Raw genomic sequence first — 24,819 nt, 5'->3', positions numbered from 1 at the left:
ATGAGTGCTTCATGACTGCGGGTACTACATTTTGCAACTTGGTCCCAGAGGAACGCTGTTTCATTTGACTGCATTCAGGGTTATTTGTGTATGGTTGAGTGATAATTAAACTTGAACTTGAATTTGACTTGAGATGCTCCATTTTGGGGGTGGGGGGGACAAGACTGCTACATCCAAACACCATTAAGAGTTTATCATGGAGCAAAGACCCCCACCTTTTGTGGATGCTATATACAGTTTCACAATATTGTATTGAATATGCAGAGAATGGAAGGACACGGATTACATGCAGAGAATGAATTACTTTAACTATTTGCCTGGTTAGTTCAGCACAACTGCTGTTAGGGACACATATTGTGCTACACTGTTCCATGCTCTATTGTCATTGTAACCTAATAATGCTCTATCTAAATTTATTCATGAAAACAACTGATAAGACTATTTAACCACACAGAGGGGGAGATATAAGCATTATCTCATTTACACTAGATAGCAACCTAAAAATCATAAGTTTTCCTTTAAACACTAACTTGCATAGAAGATTCTTATTTAGCTTCAAAAATACTTACATTTTAAAAAAAAACAGTATGCATGCTCTTTGAAAATCTTGAACACTGACCTTCACCAGTTCCTAGGCTCAATTTTAAATACACTTTCTGATTGATAGGATGTTCCAATACTTACGTAGCCTGCAGATAGGACAGTTATTAGCCTGGTAACGTAATGTGTCTGCACAGGTGCTGCATAAGCACAGATGTCTACAAGGAAGGATTAAAGTGTCCCGTAGATCAGACAGGCACACAACACATTCATTGCTGTTGTCACTATTCTCATCATCTGAAGGCTGTAAAAAAAAAGACATTTTATAAATCAATGCAAATCATTATTTTCTTAGTGATTTACAACTAAATATTTTGTCGTGTATCCAAGTATTTTCTGCTGCATAAAATCATTCTCTGACTTCTTCCTGATTGCATACATTAAAACATAAAATGAATGCTTTGCCAGAACTAAACATATAAACTAGCAAGTTTAATACTTAAAATATTTTCTTCTTCTGCACTAATATGATTTAAACTTAAGAAATTACTTTCTATACTTTACATGGAAAATCTAACAATTTATTTCAGAATTAACATGACTATTGTGCATATTCTTAAATTTTAAATAAAAACTAGCTGGAACAAAATAACTGCATGTAATTTTATAATTAAAAAAATATACACAGAAAAGCATAATTATAAAATGCAGAGCAAGGTCATTTGTTGACAACAAGGAAAATGGTACCTTTGTTTCTTGGTTATTCTTGTTTTCAATACCATATATTTCTTGTAATAAATAACTGACTCGGTCAACCTGCAAGAGAGACAAATATACATGTATTTGGGATAAAATCAGAAACATGACCAACATATACCAGAACTAAAATATTCCATGAGTTTGTTGAAGGAATTTTAACTTAGTGATTTCAAATCTATTAAACAAAATTATACTAAACTTATCAACTCCATAAATTAATTCTCACGAGACTAAGATCAAATAAGTGTTGTAATCAACAGAGATGAATTCAATAATCAAATATGTAAGTGTTAAAAACAACACATGTGGAAAAAGACATCATAAGTTCACTCAGGGCATCAATAGAAAGCAGTCATTTTCCCTGTTTCACTAAGTGCCAAAGTTTCATCCTGTAACATTAGCATGCCCTTATCCGGCATCATTAAGTAAACTAAGGGCCCCGAAGGCATCCCTCTGGAACAATATTAAATAACAGAATCACACAACGATCAGCAGTCAAATCTGGCCTATTTGAAGAAGAAGAAGAAGAAGAAGAAGAAGAAAGCCCTTAACTGTGAGTGGAGTCATTGGGACACTGAAGTGATGGCGTTTTTCAGCAGGCTTTCTTGTTCTTACGAGGCCGAGTTGCTAGCTCGTCGCCCAACCCAGCATGGATGGAAAGCATGCAAGGGAGCCGGCTGGATTCGAACTCGGGAGCCTTCGCTCCGCAGTCCGCCGCTGATGTCACTACGCCACCAGCCAGCAATCTGGCCTCTTCAGTGCCAGGTATTGAGCTTACACCATGAACACACCCCTTCACATGCAGATTTCTGGATGTTGAGCCAAGTGATTCCCTGCTCCTTCCTAGTATGAACTGAATGTAGCCTTCTCCAGTATTGCTTTCAAAAATCAATGATCAAATGGTATTTATAATGATGGGCACTGCTAAAACTCGGAAAAATGCTAGGGCATACGACGCGTGCTATAATGTGTCCTAAGCCAATGTTGCTGCTAAACAACAGGTACTTTATTTATATAAAGCCTTTAAAATATTAAACAGTCCCAAAAAAATACCAATAGCTTGATAAAATGTAGGTTTTACAATGTAGCTTAAGTGAGGAGGAAAAGAAGATGCAGGTGGATTCAGCAAGCAAGTTCTAAAATTTGAGGCCTGAAGCAACTATATTCAAATATGAGATTAATATCTAAAAGTTGACTCCCATGGATCCATAATTCCTCAAAAGTGGTGTCAAAGATAGATGGGTCATAAAGAGAGCTTTCGGCACATTGTCTTTCCTCAATGAGTTGAGCATTTGGAATGTTATGTTGAAATTGCATAAGATGCTATCAGGCCCAATTAGGAGTATTGTGCGCAGTTCTGGTCACCCATCTACAGGAAAGATTTCTGCCGCTGCCTGTGAGGAGTCTGTACATTCGCCCATGGTATATGTTTTGTGTTTGTTTTTGTAAAGAACAAGCTCAGCTATTTGGCCCAGCTTCCAGAAATCTACATGTGAAGGCCTATGTTCAGTGCGAACTCTGAGAAGTTTGTATGGTTTCCTCCAGGTGCTCAGGTTTCCTCCAACAGTCCAAAAGATGTTGGTAGGTTAATCAGTCATTGTAAATTGTCCCATGATTAGGCTAGGGCTAAATCAGGGGTTAATGGGCCAAATGGCCTTTCTGCTGTAACATCCTATGATGCAAGAATGCAAGAGGGTGGAAGGGAAAGCAAGAGCAGGGGTGTGAGTGGGGGAGAGATGATGGCAGCAGCAAACATGAACACAAGTCAGTGCAGTATAAGCAAGTAACACAGTAAAAATGCTGAGATATTTCTGCAGATTTCAGTTAATCAAATGATCCAGATTCTGCAATTCTTCTTTCATATTTTTGAAAAGGCAAAGTTTTGCAGTTACTTTTCAAAATTTGCTTATTTGGAAGCACAGTTTGAGTTTAAGGGGGCTTTTAGACGCAAGTTTGGCTCAGAAGTGTTGAGGTATCCTTGCTCCTTTACAAAGTAATGTCAATTATTCAGTTCTAATTAGGATGTATGTATCAAGTGATCAGCTCCCCAAATAATTTAATTCTGTGTAGAATTGCCATCCCCAGTCAGCTGTCATGAAGTAATCTTCTCTGCCATACTTTCAATTCATTCTTTCAACACAAGTGTTCGACACTTTTTCCAAGATTGATCTGCAATTCCTTATTTAGCATTTTGATAATTTATAATCTTAACATTGACTTTGATAACTAGATTTCGACTTCAGCTATATCATAAAGATTGCCTCTTTCCTTTCAACCGCTTCCCTTTCACATCAACATGAGAAACAGGAAAGGGCCTGCTTCGTAATTCAGTAAGATCGTGTTAATCTTCAACATTAACTCCTATTAACCACTCCTTTCGTATAGGTAAGTGGGCATGTGAAAGAGATTAAGGTGCAGGTTTATAGGGAAATTAGGTGAGAGGGAAGTAGAATTGAATGGAATTGCTCTGTTGAGTGCCAGCACGGACACAGCAGACTGAATAGCCTTCTTCCACGTTTATTCGAAGTAAAAAGATGCTGCCCAGTTGGCTGAGCATAACAAGAACTTTATTCCAGAAAATTTCTATGTAATAAAAACAACATTCACCTCAACAATGAGGCGTATCTTGTTCCAGAGATACAATATTAGATTTTGTTTTAAGTTACTGTTGATAGTAGTTTAAGCCTTGTAACATAGCATTGGTCATTCTGAATTATTGGCTTAGTACTGACTGGACTTTCATTTGGTTTTTCAAGTGCAGAAGTACTTGCAAGTATTCACAGCAGATGGCAGAATCACACTATGTTTCTGTTTTTATAGTAAAAACATTTTTCTGATGAGTGTGCTCAGTATCCTGCTGAGAGTTTTGATGAAGTTCATATTGACAGGCCCACACAAATTTTCTCTGTGCAATTCCGGTAATCAGAACTAGCACCATATTACAACTTGACACTTTAATTCATTGAAGAACTAATTTCTGAAATTTACATTGCTTTGAAGTTATTTTCCAGTGCTATGTCCCCAGGAAAATTATCATAAGACTTTGCAGAAAAGTTACACTCGCCTTAAGAGCACTTTACCACACACAATATGATACAATATAATAAGTTGAACACAGAATGGAAGCAAGTTATTCATTTCCAGTATTGAAAAGTCAGAGCAACCTAAAAATTATCAACTGACACGCAGAAGTTCTTGGCATTCATCTTATTAGCTTACATTGAAGCTAGATTTATAAAATATGAGCAACTAGAATATCACAGCACACACAATTTTAATTTTCTCAGTAGTACTTGTCTACAATGCCCTGGTAATTTAAACATCACTTTTAAAATGAGAGTTGGGCCATTTATTAAAGTCAGCAGACACAAATGAAGTTTTCAAACTGGGCACTGAAGAACACTGTAAAGATAAATAGAGGGGCAACATATATCAGTCAAAATCAGGTGCACAGGTACAAGGGACTACCTTTTCTTCTCCCTTCATAATGCTTCATAAATCTTGGACACATCCAGTGTGATGGAAGGGACGGGGTTTAAAGTGGGCAGGATAGAACAGCTACACTACAATTTGCCATTCAGGACTTGGTACTTAATATTTCACAAGAATTCTGTGAAGTCTTAGTCAAATCCTGTTACAGCTGAAATCTTTCTGCAAAAATCTGTTTTATCTAACTTCAAGTTTTCAAGTGTTTAAAAGATGGAGCTGATCTTGTTTGGAAAGCAAATGAACAATGAATAAATGAGTAAAACATGAGCCTGTCTGGCTTAATGTAAACTGACCTGCAGTTTAATTTAAAAGTTAACAGTAATCTGTTGAAAATATTTAATGTTTATAGCATTATTTTACTATGTCCTAACTTAGTAAAGTGTCAGTAACTATTGAAAGTTCAGCTTTTTGCAGTGTCTTGCACTGTAAACGATAACGTAATACTGTAAACTTGCCACATGCTGCCTGAAAGTAATAATTTGAATTCTTCTGTACTATTAATAAAAAGGATTTAAAACTATAAAAATATACTTGTTTATATTCTCAATGCAGATTAAGAACAATTTCTGCATACTCCATTGCTGCTGAAAAACATTGAGTGGAGTGAGAAAAAGATGTAATCATCAGAATTAGCTTCTTCGGTTATTTTGATGTACTTAAAACTATTAAGCACTTTTAACATTTGCATTGATACAGTAATGAAATTATTCCTCAGCTTGTAGCTTGATTATAGTGGATCCTACATGTATTTCAGAATAAACAGTGTATTTGTTTCAGGATCCATAAGAGTTGAAAATGTGGTATGTCTGCCCAACAAGAAGTAGTTCCCTAGATTTTCCCCAAAGGTTGTGGATTTTAAAAAGTTAGTTTCATTTTTCATGGCTCCAGCTCCAGCATCACCAGCACTCACATTTCTCCAAGGACACTGCTGACAGTATTGATGAGGGACGCCGAATATGATTGTATACAAGGTGTTACAGTTCTCTATTATAGTGAGACTACTGACAACGGAAATTAATTTGGTTGCAATAATGGAAAATCTTCTTCACGAGGAAGATGCCTTTATTTAGAGATAATTTAGAGTAGTCAAATTACATCTTCACAATATTTTTGATATTCTACATGTTGCATTCTTCAAATTCATGCAAAATAATACAGAGGAGGATAGGTATGTCAGAATTATAGAGATATTTGGGAATCCTTATGCGATAGTCACGTGAACTAAATTAGTTGCAGACTCTACATTGTGCAACAGCTCACAATGAATTTCTTGAGGTGCCTCAGGAAAACCATGTCCTTCGGTCTTAATGTTCACAAGTTCTTCAGCACCCAACTCCTTAAAGTAGAACTCCATACCTCCACTGAATGGATTCTATCCCCATGCTTTCTTTATTGCCAAAATCTCCAAGTTAAAATTCAAATCCTTATACTTAAAGATCTCCAACATACTGCCCTATTATCATAACATTCTCCAGTAATGCAATCAATTATATTTTATTCCCCTGACTTCAGTAATGCTTATATCTTATAATACATAATTTTGACAAAGAATTTGAAGTTTAATCTTAGTTTCCATAACCATGAACATTTTGATAGGGAAAGCGAAGTGAACTCAGCTCCATGTTACTTATTTTTAATATACCTTGTAATAAATCATAATTGACAGTGAATTTTCCTTACTTAATTGAATTACAAGTGCAATTCAAAGTGCTTGAAGTTACACAGCACACTCCCACTTGGGAGAACATTTTTCAAACGTGCATTTCAGCATTTAGCAATTGTACACACAAACCTGTAATTAAAAATTTGATATTGTCCAGGTTTCCCCTCTTTCCACAACTTATGGGTCAAAGTTTCACATGGAGTTCATGTTTTTTATTCATACTTAGTACAATACTACGCATTCCAACTACAGAAGTAAGGTCTTCAGAAACCAATTAAGGGATAATACACAATTGTGTGTGAGGGTATTCCATAAAAGCTAATAAAAACTATTGTACATATGAACATGCAATATCATGATGTACATTCAGATTATCTAAATAAAAATACAAGGAATAAAAATGCAATTTCAATTCACTTTTCTCCCCCCAAGCCACTAGTTTAGAGCAGAAGGGTCTTGGCTCGAACTGTCGACTGCTTATTCATCTCCACAGACACTGCCTGACCTGCTGAATTCCTCCAGCATTCTGTGTGTGTTAGACTATAACAGAAGTTACCACCCATCCTTGAAAATGAATGGCAATAGTGGCAGCATTTCTCAACACGTACTTGAACTAGAAATAGTTTCTGTCATCACCTCCACCGTCAAGTCACATAATAAAATGTTTTATCTGTTGACTGAGCATCTTGGTTTATTTTTAAATTGAAATTTTTGATTGCTTAAGCAGTTTAACCCTTAAAAGAACCCTGAATTGTAATTTAGTTTGTTTTTGAAAGTGGCCATTTTATTCCTATAATTCAAAACAAAATTAAAATATTAATTATTATTTATTTTTAAAGAAAATTAAAGTTCAACATAAAGAGATAATATATCACGGGATAATTTTTTTCAAAATGTTGGTGATTAGTGTTCTTTAAAAATAATAAGTAACAGTCTTAAAAGCATCTACTTAGTAAAATTTTCTGATACACTGAAAAGGACAAATCATACCTTGGCTGTTCAGATACATTTGAGGAAATGATATCATCTGTTTAACCTATTTCTCAAATAAAACCTAAATCCAAGTACTTTGTGGTACTTCTTCCAAAGAGGAAATAATAATACTTTGATGAATTAAGTCACCAACTTTAAAAATAAATACAGTTTTCATAACAATTAGATTTTACAAGGGAAAATTAAGTCTGTTAGATATTATTTAATACTATGATTCAAAAGGAGATAAAACAGAGTACAACCAATTTGCTTTTTATTTGTCACATACCTCAAAATTATGGTCAAGTCAGTCCAGTAAGTGGGATTTTTTTAAAAAATCATAATCTAATAATTGCATCTAAAACTTGCCTATTGAAGCAAATTAGATGCATTGGCTAATCAAAAGTATAATATAGAGATACTAATACAGTTCAATACAGTAACCTAACTTCACATAAGTTCACACTAAATGATTTATCGTTAGCTTACAAGACTAATTCTGATGCAGATTTACTTGCAATGGATTAATTGTGCTTTATGAATGGACTGTGTTTATAAAAATAATGAACACATATTCACAGAATTATTCATGCTTTAGTGGTTAAGCACCTCAGCTGAACACAAGAATGATGACAAGGAATTTCAACAGCAGAGATCTGTAACAAGGTGTTATCATGAGAACAACTTTCACCTCAACAATGCCCAAATACTGAGATGGGCAAGGAGGTGAATGAGCAGGACCACTGCAAACCTAGAACAAAATTCCTGCATAAATGAATAAATTTGTTTATTACTATACTGATATACATAAGCTTAAAGTACTTACAATCTGCTTTTGCTTTAAGGGCTTCACAGAAAAGCTTCCATCAACATGCTGCAAGATAAATGAAGAAGTCAACTACAAGCTCGAAGAATTCCCAATTGAATACTAGTTAATAAAATTCTTGATATAAAGAACAATAAGGATAGTTTTGGATACATTTAATACAGTTAGTTATTCTTACTCACTGAACTAAATCACTGAGGTAAACTGTTCTCTCAAATCATATCAACGAACAGTTAGTACTGTGAATCCACAGTGATGAAATATTCATATTCAGTAGGAACTCAGCACAAATATGTATAGCACTTGGCTGTACTCTAATCAGGTAATGGTTTCTGTAATATGATACACATTCTTCAAAAACATAATGGCAGTAAAATAGACTTCCATCAAAACAGTTTTTGATAGTAGCTTTTAATAAAATTCACGGTCGATGTTGGTAAATATTTCCTTGAGTCAAGAGATATTGTGACCACACCAAAGCCATGGATGAACCAGGAGACTGCATTCAAGACCATTGATCTAGAACTATACAAGTTGTCCACAATGTACGGAAGGCTATTTTAAGGCAAAAAAAAAAACAATTCCAATTGAGGTTTGAGATGGAGTCAGATGCACATCAGTTCTGACAGGCTATAACTTTCTACAAACCAAAATCTAACATCATAAATGGCAGTGATGCTTTACTCCCAGATAAACTCAACACCTTTTATGCCCATTTTAAAAGGGTGAATATAACTACAACTGTGCAAATCCCTGCAGTATCTGGTGACCTTGTGACCTCTGTCTTGAAAGCCGACGTCAGCACGTGTTTTAAGAAGGTGAACTCTTGCAAGGCATCAGACTGATGGTGTACCTGGTAGGGCTCTGAAAACCTGTGCCAACCAACTGGCGGGAGTGATCAAGGACATCTTCAATCTCTCATTGCTGCAGTTGGAGGTTCCCACCTGCTTCAAAAAGCAACAGTGTCCAAGAGCAGGGTGAGCTGCCTCAATGACCATTGCCCAGTGGCACCCACATCTACTGTGATGAAGTACTTTGAGAGATTCATCATGGCTAGAATTAACTCCTGCCTAAAAAAGGAACTGGACTCGCTGTGATTTACTCATCACCACAATTGGCATGCAGTGGATGTGATCTCAGGCCCTGGATCATTTGGTCAATAGTAATACCCATGTTAGGCTGCTGTTTATTAACTACAGTTCAGTGTTCAACACAATCACACTCTCAGTTCTAATCAACAAGCTCCTAGACCTTGTTCTCTGCTCCTCCCTCTGCAACTGGATCCTTGACTTCCTCACCAAGAGACCACAGTCTGCGTGGATTGGAAATAACATCTCCTCCTTGTTGACAATAAACACTTGCATCTTAAGGGTTCACAATGCTTTACTCTCCTTACACCCACAATTATGTGGCTATGCATAGTTCAAATGCCATCTATAAATTTGCTGATGTCAAAACTGTTGTTGGCAGAATTTCTGATGGTGACGAGGAGGTGTACAGGACCAAGATAGATCAGTTGGTTGAGTGCTGTCACAGCAACAACCTTGCACTCAATGAAAGCAAGTCCAAGGAACTGATTGTAGATGTTAGGAAGGGGAAGGTGAAGGAACAAACAACAGTCCTCATTGAGGGATCAGCGATGGAAAGGGTGAGCAGCTTCAAGGTGTCTATATCTCTGAGGATCTAACCTGGGCCCAACCTGTTGATACAATTACAAAGACAGCGGCTATTTTTCATTGAGAGTTTGAGGAGAATTGGACTGTCACCAAAGACACCCATACATTTCTACAGAAGTACCATGGACAGTATTCCAACTGGTTGCATCACCATCCGGTACGGGGGGTAAGGGAGAGGGCCACTGCACAGAATCAGGAAAAAAACTGCAAAAAATTGTAAACTCAGCAAGCTACATCAAGAGCACTAGTCTCCCCAGCATCAAAGACACCTTCAAAAAGCAGCATCCATCATTAAGGACCCCCATCACCCAGAACATGCCCTCTTCTCAAGTCCAAGTTCAAATTTAAGTTTAATTGTCATTCAGCATACAAGAATAAGCATGAATACAGCCAAATGAAACAAAGTTACCCCAGGGCCAAGGTGTAAAACATATACCAAAAGTCACACATAGCATGAAGCATACAGAGCACGTATATGAGCATAGTAAAATACAGTCACACAAAAAAATATAGTCCATGTCCCTGAGTCCATGAATCTCGCAGCAGTCTACACTCGGATACATACATCTCGTCTTCTGCTGAGTGAACATTAGAAGCAGCACCGACTCCAGCATGGATGCTACACCACCGCCTCTGGCACTCCAGTGGAGTGCACCGACTCTGGCGCCTCTCTCTGGGTTGCTGAAACAGGTAAATTTACCGCCGAACACACCAGCGGTTCACCAATAAAACAGTGAATCGCACTGCAGCATTCCACATTACCATGTCCAACAAGGTCTTGAGATCACAAGAAAAGTGACAAAGATGATCATTCATTGTTTGACTGCACATCCCCTTCTTGCATTGACTCCTGTTGCAGGCAGCAGCATGTTCCACACCACGTCCAGCTCCTTCAGTTTCCCTGCATATGAACAACTCTTCCCAATGGAACAGACCTGTAGTGTTTAATGTCCAGCAGGGTCTTACTTTTAAATCGAGACAATAACACCTTTGGTTGACTCCATAGAATACACTGCATCTGAGCATGCTGCCATCGTAGGGGTAGGGTTGGAGAAATAAGTTGCTCATTTACTCACTGCCATCATCAAGGAGGTGGTAGAGGAGTCTGAAGACACATACTTAACAATCTAGGAAAAATGTTTTCCCTTCCACCATCAGATCTCCGAATGGGCAATGAACCCATGGACATTATCTCACTATTTTGCCCCTCTCTGATGGCACTGTTTAACACACACTCTTCTTTTTATAGTTTAGATTTTACATATTGCAAACTACTGCTGCCACAAAATTTCAGAACATATGCCAATGCTAATTCTGACCAAATGCTTACTGTTATCAGGAGCTTATTATAGAGGAAGAAGAAGCTTGATTAACATATTGGCATTCATATAATGTGGATATCATGTTTCCTTCAAATCTACTGAGGTATATAAATGCTGTTGTTACTTAATTAAAATGTGGTACCCAAGCACATAATCAGTAAATGGCATTGACGACCGATTTATTTACTTTGCTGATTTTGGCTCGAATACAGGACGTTTCATAGATTGTATTTTTCAAATGATGCCATTTTTTAATATCCATCATACCACAGATGGAGCCTCAGTTCACATAACAGGAAAAAAAAAGGCTTTGCTGACAACAAAACATGCTAGTAACATATATAAGATGTGCATTTCTAAGAAGACAATGACTAGAATTTACTTTTAAAGAAGTCTGTGCACAGTATACTGTAAGTACTGACAAATACCTTTCTTTTTGTGCAAAATATCTTTCAAAATAAGATCATCTAACAAGCTCTAGAGCTATCTATTCTAAAACTGGTTCCCCTTTCCCTCGTTTTTTGGGAGGAAGAAAAGTTTTTTTTTAAGAACTACTGCCATATCAGCAGTTTGAGAGCAGTTTGTCCCCAGTATTGTTCAAGTTAACTTCTTGGAGATAACTAGTAGTCCTATGGAGTGAATTTCATTTGCAATTCCCACATTCATCACCCACAACCCTCCAGTGCTTAACTTAATCTACTTTGTAATAAATGAAAGCTGCACATTTACATTATTTAGTCAGTCAACTGACATGGATACCATTGGCATGAATCCTTCCTTGCAATCCTTAATTGCCCATGATGAGGTGGAGTGAGTCACCTTTCTGAATCAATGCAGTCCTTGTGGTGATGTTGGGGATGGATCTTGACTCACTTATAACAAATGATAAAAGATGATTAAACCCCTCTTGCTGGAACGGTTCTTTCAAAGGTAGTCATGTGGCACAAATCTTATTTGAAATTTATCAACCATGTCCAAATGTTATGCATATCTTTGAGTATGTAGGTTCGGCCCATATAATTATGGAACTCAATACTTCATCATCAACAAACATCCTTATTTCTGATATTGTGAAGGGGAAATAATTCATTAAGCCCCAATAACATTTGACACAGTATGACTACGGCATGCAGAGGCTATGCTAAGTACTGCTGTGGCTGTTGCTGGGTGACTGGCAGTAATCAAAACTAATGGTTAACTCTTTGTGATGGGTGCTGAAGACTTCATTTTGTTCCCTTGGTGCTCAATGTCTCTGTTAAATGTTGGTCATATAGGAGTACTAATTTATTACCTAAAGAGAGAATGGTAAATGATAGGAGGTGTATTCTTTGCTCCCACTTGACCAAATGCATTGAAATTTCATGGCTCCCAGAGCCAATGTTGAAAATTTCCAAGGCAAATTTGTCAATATACAGTGTACTGCTGCTGTAGAAGGTTTTGCTCTGCCAGTGATATAGAATGGTACAATGAAGAACCGTCACTGAAAACTTCTAAACTGTGTTCCTGTTTGTTTAGTTTGAGGAACAATTCTGGCAAATTAGACTCAAATAATCTGATTTTCACACAACAGATTTAAAAACAGACGGGTTTGGGTATAGCTTTGTCATGTCCAAATCCAATGGTGAACAACCAGATATCTTCCTGTAACATTCTGACTTTGTTATCTTACTAGGTAATTTATGAAAAAAGTTAATTTGATTTTTGTTACTTAGAATCAGATATCTGTCAGACAAACATTTAAGAGGACATTAGTGCACTAAATGCAGTTTTATAATAATGTAAAAAAGTTATAACCAACATTCTGATAACAATATTTTTAAAATATTTATTGAGCTAGATTTAAATTTCCCAGCTACTATAGCAGGATTTGAACCTGTGTGTCAGTTCAGGTTTTTAGATTACGCATTCGGTAATATAACAATACTACTATTTTTGATAACCACGTATTCTGCCATAAACATTTATTTAAGAGAGAATTATTCAAAGCTTTAAATAAAGCAGTTAATCTTTGCACCGCATGGTATTTCAAATCAGATCATGTTGATTCAGTGGCTGAGTCACTGGCTATTTCATGCGTTCTCAATTTTGCTTTTCATTATTATTATATATTGTTTAGAACCTGTATTGTGTGAGTGAAACCTTTCCTTTTTTCCGTACTTGCACACTTCCTGTGCTGACTAATCACTAAACAGTCACTGGGTTCTTATAACAGAAAAATATCACCAACTCTGACGCCTTTTTGTAAGAGTAAATTTATTTAAAGAAATGACCTGAGATAACATTTTTTTTAAATCATAATGGTGGAACAGAACACATACTATGCCCCAGAGATCAATCAGTACCAGTAACAAGTACAATTCATAGTCTTTTTAAAATTGGCTGGTGTTTACAGAGAAATACCAGAAGATTAATATAAGAGGCAAAAGTTTCAAGTGCAATAAGTTTGCAAACCAGATGTTTCATGGAACTTCTGAAGTAAAAATATTTACGTTTTACATGACTTTAGTTCTTTTCTAAACAATCAGATAATTACACAAAATATAATTCTGGTGGAGAGGATGGTGGAATTCTAGGTTAAGCATCTAACTGCAAGCTGAATGCATTCCATTGTTTTAAAGAAAAGTTGAGATGTGAGAAATAAAGCATTCAAGATAATGAAAATCAAATAAAAACTGGAAAATGTCAAAAATACTGAATCGCTCTGGAAGCCTCCAGAGAGAAAGAGAATTAAATATTTCAGGTTAACAGTATTTTTAGATCTGGGGAAGTGGGGAAAACAAGAGGGATGCCTGTGATATGGAGGAGGCCACAAGTGGCTGAACGTCACAGATGGATGATGAGGATTGCTGAAGGTTGTTATTTACAGGTGATTTGTTTGAAGGAAGTATAAATAGATAGGCAAGAGAAGGGAGAGAAAACAATGCTGCAATTGTGGCAAACAGTACAGGAGTTGCTAGAAAACTAAAATAATTTGCTGGAAATTGTCGTCAGATCAGGCAGCATATGGAGAGAGAAAAACTGAGTTAATGACATAATGAACAGGTCAATTCTATCACAAACTGAAGAGGCTGGATATTTGGGACAATAGTATACTTGGATAGAAGGAAAGATGTTGTTGCTCATGGTTATTTTGATCTTCCTTGAAATAGAGTCAGAGGCTTATGACAGAAAAAAATTTTGAGAAAGAGATTGAAGTGAAATTCAACTAGTGACTCTGAGCTTCCAGTTGACTGTTTCTTTAATTCTTGTCTCACTCATTCTGAACCCCCATTTCTTTGGCCTCTTACACTACTCTCAACACATACAAACTGTACTTGAAGGGACTTGGGAGATGGAAAGAAAATGGGGTTATATCAATGACATTCATGTCTATAATATATAATTTTTCTAATTTTTTTTTTCAAAACTTAGATAGATGATCCTCAAATCTTAATGTCAAGAAATAAAATAAATCAACACCCAGTTTGAATTGCATGGAAAGCACAGAGTGAGACTGGCATAATTACCCCGAAGGGAATTGATTAAATAGATCTGAATTTAAAGCAATACTTTAGTGCAATTTAAAGAAAATCACACTCACGGTCTTGAAAATTTTCATTTCAAAGTTCTAACTTCAAATTTATTGCTTGGCTGAGTCCATTTCAAATTTTAAACAAAAACACTATTCCTAATGGAAATTTTCAGAAACTTCTGTCTGCTTAAGTATTTCTTCCTTTTGAAATTACCTTCAAATTTAGTATTAGTGCTTCCAGACAAACCTCTAATTTATAAAGGCAAAAATAAATTGTGAAATGGCATTCTTAATTTAACAAAGCCTGCCATATAAGGGATGCCTAGCTGTTATCACCAAGCTATGATTTTGTTAGGGTATTTTCTGGATTTAGGGTGCATAGCAAAGTATTAACTTCAGAAACCAACCTTCAGACCTGAACATGGACTGTAGATTAAGTGTAAATCACAGCTCTGGACAATAGGTTCCTAGAACTGTGAACAGCAGTTAATTGAAAAGCCAGGCAATGTTGATTAAAATTTATTTTGGGTGGCGTAACTGTGGGTGCAAAAGAGGAGGTGTGAAAGCTATATGTAACTTAAAATGAGCATTGTGGATACATTGTAAATATAGAGTTGTCCTTTGATCTTTAGCATATAAAACGTCATATAATATTGGTTCTAACAGGCCTCTTCCTTCACAGTGTCTCATTTTGTTGAATAAACGACTACTTTATATCTACCAGTTGCATCTTTCTGATAACGTTGTTCACATTACAATTTTGTCACCTTTACAGCTAAAGAATGAAAAATAATGCTTTTTTTTTTGTCAAGCGAAAGCATCACACGTAAGCAGTGGAAATATAAATGTTCACTGTAGGTACAAATTATTCTGAAATTGCCTTTAATTATTTTCAGATTTTGTGACAGCATTTTGTTCAGGAGTTTGAATCATTCATTGTATGGAAAAACAACATTCAAACTGACGAAGTGTATGCTTGTAGATGAATATAGAAAAGCAATATTTGGATACTCGAGCTGAATATTTAATACTAATTCTTAAATGTACAACCACTCAGTGACGTGAACAGCAGTTCAGACTTGCTCGTAAGATTTGAGCTAACACTGCCTACTTTGTCTTTGTAACACATACACCAGAGTGAATTATTAAACTTTTACAAGGTCCATTAAACTAATAAAGAGCCTGTCTAAAATCTCTCTCTGCTCAACATCATATGCACATTTATCTGCAAATTCTTTAATTGTGTCCTTGACTACAAAAAAAGATTTAAAAACATTCCATATCTCATCACTTTCTATTAAACTGTTTGCAAATGTAAAGCATACTTAAATGAATATCAAAACTATTCTGTTGTAATTTCATTTGAAGCTGGTGGTTTCATCAAAAGCAAACATGTTGGCATAGTGGCCTGGCTCTTTTCAGAAACAACCTCGCAAAACAGAGTCTGGTAACTTCGGAGGCTTAAAAAGTGCACCTTTTTCCAACATGCAAGAAACTAATATAACTGCCATTATTAAAATGTGTGTTTTGTTGCTGCAGCAATCTAGTTCTTCAGCTCCAAGATAAATTATTTAAATAAACCAACCCAATTTTACTTAACAAATTCACTTTTCACAGTTGCATTTTACTCATGCTTTTCTGTAAAGGCCTCAGGCACAAAGTTGCAAACATGATTTTCTGGCAATACTTTTAGTACCAGTTTATAAATTCATTTATATTTTTGTGCATTTTATGAAATATGTAAATTGTTTTTATAAATAAGTAATCAGTTGTAATTTATGATATTTCTAATCAAAATTAGTTTTTTTATATCAATATTGTCGCCATAGAATAATAGTTGTATTGTGTATCGCAAGTTCAATATTTTGATTGTTCCTGTAATAGCTCCAGGAACTCATTTTATTTAATCAAATTAAGTTACGTCATTGTACTAAAATAAATTCAGTACTTTCCAATTTACATAAATCTGTTTTTTTGTACTATACTGCAACAAATGTGATGTTTTTCCTGTGCATGGTAACAGTACATTAAAAATTAAATAATGAAAACATAAACTAATAATGAGCAATTTACTATAGAGTAGAAGCTTTATGATGACAGATAATGGTTCAGGCCACACGCCTAAGCAATATTATGGCTCCATATTTCATGGAATTAATATCACCTGAATCATATCTGGAAATCACATCACCTCCTAAGCCAAAAGATTACTTCAGGATAATAACAATAATCTCAAAAGTTTAACATAATTGTTACTTACTTTTTCCATTGCAGCCAAAAGAATATGAGCATGGCCAGAGTATTCTGCGTTAGAAATTCAAATTAGGTTTATTTTGCTTTATGACGTTACAACAAGAAAGTTTCAGCAAGATATTTTATTTCTAAAGAATTGAATTCAACATTTCAGAACGAATTAATGCTAATCCAAACACAACTGAAATATCCAATTCCTGAGATGTACAAAGAATACAATATACTTGATTGTCATATTAATAGCTGTTGTTTAATTGACAATGCATGGATTCATTCGTTAAACCTCCCCCTACATGTCCACTTTTGCTTTCAAACCTTTGCCTTCCTGCCAACTTCCTTTTTCACCTTCTTCCTTGAAGGCACAAACTACATTATTTGAAACATTAGGGAATTGGATATGGGTTTATAGCTTAAACAAAATTTGGAAATTCTGGAAAACAGTAAGCTGAATAGTAGCAAAATACAAAAGCAGCCAAACGACAGTAAAAATTTAACCCAAAGTGTGTCTCTTTTCGCAAAGAGAAAAAAAATCAGAGGACATTGTACCAACCAAATAAAAAATTCTGAAGTGCATGAACAGAAAGACACGAATTCATCTTTGAACATAATAGGACATACAGGGAGAACAAATATACACCATATGGGAATCCAAGCTTCATAAGCAGAGCAAGGCGAACATTGCTGGGAAGTTGTGTGTTGAACCTTAATAAAACATTGATTAGGCCTCAACTGGAGTAGCACATTCTATTCTGTTACCAAATTTTAGGAAGGATGATAGCCACAGACAGCCTGCAAATGTTTTGCTTGATTAATGCCAGGGATGAGAGATTTACACTGAAACATAGATTGGAGATGCTGGGACACTTTGCTTGGCGTAAAGAAAGCTGAGAGGAGATTTTATAGAAGTATACAACTTCACACCCGGTTTTAGTAATGTAAACAGACAGAAGCTGTTCCCATCAATAAATAGTTCAAAGACCAAGGAGATTTAGATTTAAGTAAAAAGGCACAAACACAAATTCTGAAAAGACTCTGGAAAAATGTATCATAAACTTAATTTGACGGATTTAACATATATAGAACTTATTGAATTACTGAGTATTAGCCTGAGATACTTCCTCTGCTGTGTGCTTGGTGACTGAACTAAAATAATAAATGGACTCTATACTCTCAACTACCAAAGAATGCAAGTTAAACTGATTTGCCCTAGGTTTGCCAACATTTCTACACCTCGTTTCTCACATTTAGCTCAACATCACCCAAAGAACAAAACCTAAATTGGCTGGTGTGGAAATCTGTACACTCCTGCAGCCCAGTCCTGCAGAGGCAAAAAGGAGGCAACTTTTCTGGTTTGCATTGAAATGCCTGATCTCTATTCAGACTATATCACTGATGCTAAAATTATACTCACTGACTTGAATATGTTGAGTTAATAAATGAAGCAGTCACCAAAACCTGTGCAAGAACATCAACATTGTCACTAAAACTCTAGCAAGAGTCTTATGTTTTTTCACTTTCTGACAGGATGAGTGTTTCCAGTGTTATCTGATTCTACTCCTAATGACCAAGAGGACAACTTCTTATTCAGGGAATGAAGGAAGGGACAGCAGTTGTAAAAGTACTTAAGATCTGCTACTGCTCTTACATTAGTAAACATTCAACACAAAAAAAAACAGCAGCACTCAGAGCACACGTTCAGCTCTCCATTTTACCACAGTATTCTATATTTGGCAGGGTTTATTTTGAGCAGTTTACATTCAATCAAGTTCACTCATAATGTGTAAGCCCATCAACACATACATATGCCCCAAACAATCTGCTCTGCTGTCTCACAAATACAATGGATCTCATTCTCCAAGGGTGGTCTTGAAATTTAAAAGAATTTTAAAAATTAAGACATTTTAAAAAAGGACTATTCTGTAATATGCAGCAGAATAAAATGTCATAACCAAACCATTGCAAAATCATAGCCATTGCATCAACAGAAGCAATATTAATGTTGCTGAATTTTAATTCACTGAAAATTCTATTATGTTACAGCTTATTTATATGAAGCTGAAGATTTATAACGTCAACTCTTCAAATACTTAACATTTAAGCTTAAAATCATATTACCACACATCTATAAAAGTTTGTCAAGGTTTTTGATGACATGACTGGCCGCATTACGGCCTGGTATGGGAACACCAATGCTTTTGAGCAAAAAATCCTACAAAAGATAGTGGATTTGGCCCAGTACATCACGGGAAAAGCCCTCCCAAGCACTGAGCATATCTACATGAAATGTTGTTACAGAAAAGCAGCATCCATCATCAAAGATCCTCACCACCCAGGCCTTGCTCTTTTCTCACTGCTGCCATCAGGTAGAAGGTACAAATGCCTCAGGACACACCACCGGGTACAAGAACAGTTACTACCCTTCAAGCAACAGGCTCTTATACAAAGGACAGTAACCACACTCATTCTATTTCTGGTGTTCCCACAACCAGTGATCTCACTTTAAGGACTCCTTATCTTGTTATGCCATGGTCTCATTATTTATTACTATTTATTTATAGTTGTACAGTTTGTTGTCTTCTATTCCCTTGTTCTCTCATTGATCCTGTTTAAAGTTACTGTTCTGTACATTTACTGAGTATGCCCATAGGAAAAGGAATCTTAGGGCTGTATGTGGTGACATGTATTCTGATAATAAATTTTATTTTGACTTTGAAATTTGAAGAACAAAACTTGCTTTTATATCATGTCTTATACAAGTAACTGCATAAATCTGGTAAAATGTTCTAATTATTTTCCACTTTCATTGAAGTCAACCATAAGTGCTAGTTGGAATATACGAAGTATACCTAATTTTTTTGGGCATTTTAATAAGGAAAATGACAGGCTATCATGTGAATAATGAATTTGCCAACATTAGACTCCAATTGGATGGTGAGTACAGTCACTGCTATAATGTACAAAACACAGTAGTCACTTTTTACATCTAAAAGCTTCTTGAAATAGCAATAATAATAATAAAATGACTAAGTTCTCTGATTAATTTAGGAACACTGATCAAGGGAAAATTATTGACCAGGATACTACTAGCAAGAACAGAAGGTCTTAGTATAACATCAAATACACAAGAAGTACCTCAGTTTAAGCAGCATTTTAGAAATGCCCATGTGTTTGTCTAGACATTTGAACTCTGAACTCCTGGATGGGACTTTGACCTACAACCTTTTGACTCAGAGGTGTTTGTGCTACCACCCAGCTCCATGCCATGGAGCTAACCTATTGCATCAGTAAGTCCTAGCAATTACATTTGTATATAAAGTCACTTCATACACCTGTTTTCATTTGCATTGGATATTTCCTGGGTGTCAATAGTATATCTGATGGGATGGCGAGGTTACAGAATTAATTTAAATTAACTTGTTTATTGTCTCTGATGTTGGACCTGAACAGAATGTTAAGTTCTGTGGTCAAGCACTGGGCAGTATATTCTTAATATACAAAGTATCACATCTCTGTGAAGGAAAGCACCTTTATTGCTAAGTTTGAGATTTTTGCCCGTCTAGATTTGGGAAACAGTTTAAATATAGCAGCCTACAGTCTGACTTCAAGAGCGGATGTGCATGCTCAAAGCACTGTTATCATAGTTACCTTAGTAACCAGAAATATGCCAAAGGTAACAAGCAACATCTGAAATAAAAGCTGTTGTTAATTGGACCTGATATTACTGATTGTTTTCCCTCCTAATGCCTCTAACAACGATACAAAATTTAAAATGCCAGTTATAAATTTTAAAGAAACCTTTCAAGATGACTTTAGGAATTCACCACCTCATTTGAGATCATAGTATATTATATCATACTACTTACCATCCACTTCATCTACCACAGCCCGAATGACTAGAGGAAACACTCCTTTTTCAAGATCAAAGTTTAACTGAAGAATAAAAGTAAAAAACAATTATCAAAAAATTGAAAAGAAGTAATTACTTTATAAATTTAAAATAACGGTCAATGTCCTACGAATGGAGTATCTAAGACAATTAAATGAAGTTTTTATATTTCCATATCTGAGGAAAACACCACAGGTATACAAGAGAAGGAAAAGTATTAGAAATATTAAATACATTAAAATTTCTAAATTTCTTCTATAAGCATTGTCAATTTTTGACTTTACATTGAAAAATGGTAATGTTGCAGTATCCTATTAATTGAAATCAAGGTGTCTCTTAATACTTGCTCTGGAGATGGTGGGTGACAGATGTTTACTAGAAACTAGCAAGGAATTGGGGAATATTTTGCTTTTCTCTAGTTGCAATCATTAAAATTATATGTTAAAATTTTGACGTTTTATTTACTTAATTTGTAATTGTATAGAAAACCAAAACAGCAGTACAATTTAGAAAATTATGCAACAAGTTGGCAGGGCTATGGAGAGGAAGAAAGGACCAAAGAGCAAAACTGAACCATTTTTATACTTCTCTTATATTTCCCTTTAAATGTATATTCTTTTAAAGAAACAAGTAGCTTTAGTGCCCATTAACAACAGATTAAAAGCCAATCAAAACTGGGTTCTTTGTGAATTCATACTATGAAGCTGAAGAAAATTGTCAGCGAATGGACATTAATGGCAAAGAAAGGTTATTGATGAGATGAATCCAAACTTGAGAGTAAGAAGAGCCAAAGTGTGTTTTAGATAAAGTAGGAAAAGTGAAATAGAACAAAGCAGCAGGGTTCAATGAAACCGAGCCAAATAATGATAAATAATGTCTCCCATTAAGGATAAAGTTACTACGGAACTGAAGAAGTAAAATTTACTGTACTGTATATGTCATTGCTAGGATATGCAGGAGCATTTTACAGCCAAGCAAATACTGGAAGTGTAGTCATTTGTTGAAGTAAAAGCAACAGGCAGTTGCACAGAAGGAAATAACAGGGTGGTAACAATGACCAGATAATTTGCTCATTTCACTACTACTGATTAAGGATATGAGTCAGGGAACTGGTGATCATTAAAATGACTCTCTTTGAAACAGTGCAATTGGATATTTTTCTACCCATCCTCATCAATAAATAAAGACAAGACTGTTAAAATTTGTTAAGATTGTTTAACATCATTAACATAATTTCCTGTACACAAGTGTAAAGGAGAATGAAATAATTGTTATTCTAGATCTGATGTAGCACAAAAAAATCCACAAAAGGAACACAATAATAATAATTAAAAACAATAAAAATACACAAGATAGCTTATATTCATAGATTGATTGTAAGTCCATAAAGTGTTGCTAGGCACAGGAGTATCTGTACACATCTAGAAACCAGAGCACCAGAACATATAGTGGAGTGGTTGTGGAAAAAAATGTTGTTAAGCCTTCATATGAGGTTAGGAATCAAAAGGTTGAACATGCTGGCACTAATGATCTAAGCTGCATTTATTTCAATACAAGGAGTATAGCAGGAAAGGCAGATGAGCTTAGGGCATGGAACAGCAATTCAATTGTGGCAATGTAGTCATTAGTGTGACTTGATTGTAGGAGGGGCAGGACTGGCAGCTCAATGTTCTGGCGTTCCATTGTTTTAGATGTGACAGAGTGGGAGGGATGGCACCACTAATAGGGAAAATGTCATGGCTGTGCTCAGTCTAGACAGACTGGAGAGGTCATCTAATGAGGCTTTATGGGTACAACTGAGGAGTAAGAAAGGTAATGGGATTATATTATAATCCATTTAACAGTCCACGGGATTTAGAGGAGCAGATATGTAAAGAGATCACAGACTGCTAAAAGAAACAAAGTTGTGAATTGACTGTAATTCCCATACTATAAAAGGGCTGGATGGGAAAGTTTGTCAACTGTGTTCAGTAATGTTTACTTAATCAGTATAGAAGTCCCAACTAGAGAGAGTGAGATACTAGATCTCATTTAGGGAATGAGACAGGGCAAGTGGCAGAAGTTTGTTAGGGAAAACTGTATCTAGTATTCACAATGCCATTAATTTCAAGGTAATTATGGAAAAGGATAGGTCTGGCCCTCAGGTTGAGATTCTAAATTGGAGAAAGGCCAATTTTGATGGTATCAAAAAGGATCTGACAAATGTAGATTGGGATAGGTTGCTTCCTGGCAAAGGTGTACTTGGCCTAATTTGGCTTTTTGCGTAGAGTTTTGGTTACCTAACTACAGGAAAGACGTGAATAAGATTGAAAAAATGCAGAGAAAATTCACAAGGATATTGCTAGCACTCAGGGACCTGAGTGAAAGGGCAAGGTTGAGTAGTTTAGGACTTAATCTTCTTTGCTTTAGGGAGATTTGATGGTGCAAACAATCTTTTCCCACTGAGGTTGGGCGAGACTACAGCTAGAGGTCATGAGTTAAGGGGGAAAGTTGAAATGTTTAAAGGTTACAGGAGCAGAAACTTATTCACTCAGAGGGTGTTGAGACTGTGGAATTAAATGCCAGTGTAAGTGGGGGATCTGGGATCAATTTCAACATCTAAGAGAAATTTGGATAAGTACATATCTGAGAGGGCTGTGGAGAGGTATGGTCTGGGAGCAGGTCTATGGGACTAGGCAGATAAATGGTTTGGCACAGACTAAATGGGCCAAAGTGCTGTAGTGTTCTATGATTCTATAAGGTGAATGACAGGAAATAATAAATTACTGGTGGTTGGGGAGTGGATGGGTGGGCTAGTGCATGGAAGTGTTGATTAGCCTCCGTGAGTAGGTTGGTGGGGGGGGGGGGGGAATCCTTCATTATGTTACTGGCCCTTTTCTAGCAGCTCTGTAGAAGTTTCCTTGATGAAGGGTAGGTTGATGCTGGTGATGTATTGGGCAGATTAGAGCCTTCCTTAACATCTTCCTGAGATGTTTAATACTTCGTCCAAAAGCCACTAGCTCTTAATGTTGAATCGTTCCTATCTTGATTTTTGTGCTTACATATCTGGAGACGGGTTCAGCATTTTACTCAGATACAAGAGAATTTCCAAATGAGAAGAACTGAATATAGTGAACGTGGACTTCAGGAAAGCTTTCAACGTGGTATGAGTATAGTTGCAAGAAAATGTTTGTGAACCCTTTGCAGTTACCCGGTTTTCTGCATCAATTACTCATAAAATGTGGTATGATCTTCATCTAAGTCACAGTAATCAACCTACACAATCTGTCTAAACTAAAAACAGACAAACAAGTGTACTTTTCATGTCTTTATTGAACACATTGTTTAATCATTCACAGAAGTATTTAAATCATTGTATTTAAAAAAATGGTAGACTTCCTTTAATGGTAACAACCTGCAACAAATGTTTCCTGTAGCCGCTGATCAGACTTGCACAGAGAAACTTCTGATCATTTCCCTATACAGAACAGTTTCAATTCATCAATATTTCTGGGATACCTTGCATGAACAGCCCTCTTCAGGTTCAATTGGGTTAATGTCTGGACTCTAACTTGGCACTTCCAAAATACAAATCCTCTTCTTTTTTAAACCATTTTGATTTTGATTTACTGTTGTGGTTTGAATAATTGACTTGTTGCAAAATTCAACTTCTATTAAGCTTTAGGTGATGAATTCCTCAATAAATGCAAGCTGTCCAGGCCCTGAGGCAGCCAAGCAGCCCCAAACCATGATGTTCCTTCCACCATGCTTCACAGATGGGGTGAGGTTTTGGTGTTGGTGTGCAGTGCCCTTTTTCCTCGAAGCACAGTGGAGTGCATTTTTTGCACAGTTCAACTTCAAAAGTTGAACTTTTCTCTCATCTGTCCACAGAACACTGTCCCAGAAGTGTTGTGGAACATCCAGGTGGTCTTTTGCAAACTTG

The 24,819-nt window shown here is 36.0% G+C and overlaps 1 protein-coding gene across 9 annotated transcripts in view; it reads right to left on the bottom strand.

Moving 5' to 3' along the window:
* The window catches only part of LOC132399358 (E3 ubiquitin-protein ligase MGRN1-like), a 149,139-nt gene that overhangs the window by 44,652 nt on the left and 79,668 nt on the right, over nucleotides 1-24,819 (bottom strand). For all 9 annotated transcript variants that reach the window (XM_059979619.1, XM_059979618.1, XM_059979620.1 and 6 more), the window contains exons 6-10: nucleotides 20,875-20,941; nucleotides 17,019-17,062; nucleotides 8,250-8,297; nucleotides 1,288-1,356; nucleotides 685-844 (exon numbers count right to left, since the gene is read on the bottom strand). In XM_059979619.1, the coding sequence (XP_059835602.1) occupies nucleotides 685-844; nucleotides 1,288-1,356; nucleotides 8,250-8,297; nucleotides 17,019-17,062; nucleotides 20,875-20,941 (388 nt within the window). The remainder of the gene's footprint in view (nucleotides 1-684; nucleotides 845-1,287; nucleotides 1,357-8,249; nucleotides 8,298-17,018; nucleotides 17,063-20,874; nucleotides 20,942-24,819) is intronic.

Source organism: Hypanus sabinus, chromosome 9 (assembly GCF_030144855.1).
Source record: "Hypanus sabinus isolate sHypSab1 chromosome 9, sHypSab1.hap1, whole genome shotgun sequence".
NCBI classification, from domain to species: domain Eukaryota; kingdom Metazoa; phylum Chordata; class Chondrichthyes; order Myliobatiformes; family Dasyatidae; genus Hypanus; species Hypanus sabinus.
The sequence above is the reverse complement of the archived record's forward strand: the minus strand, read 5'-3'. Positions and strand labels throughout refer to the sequence as shown.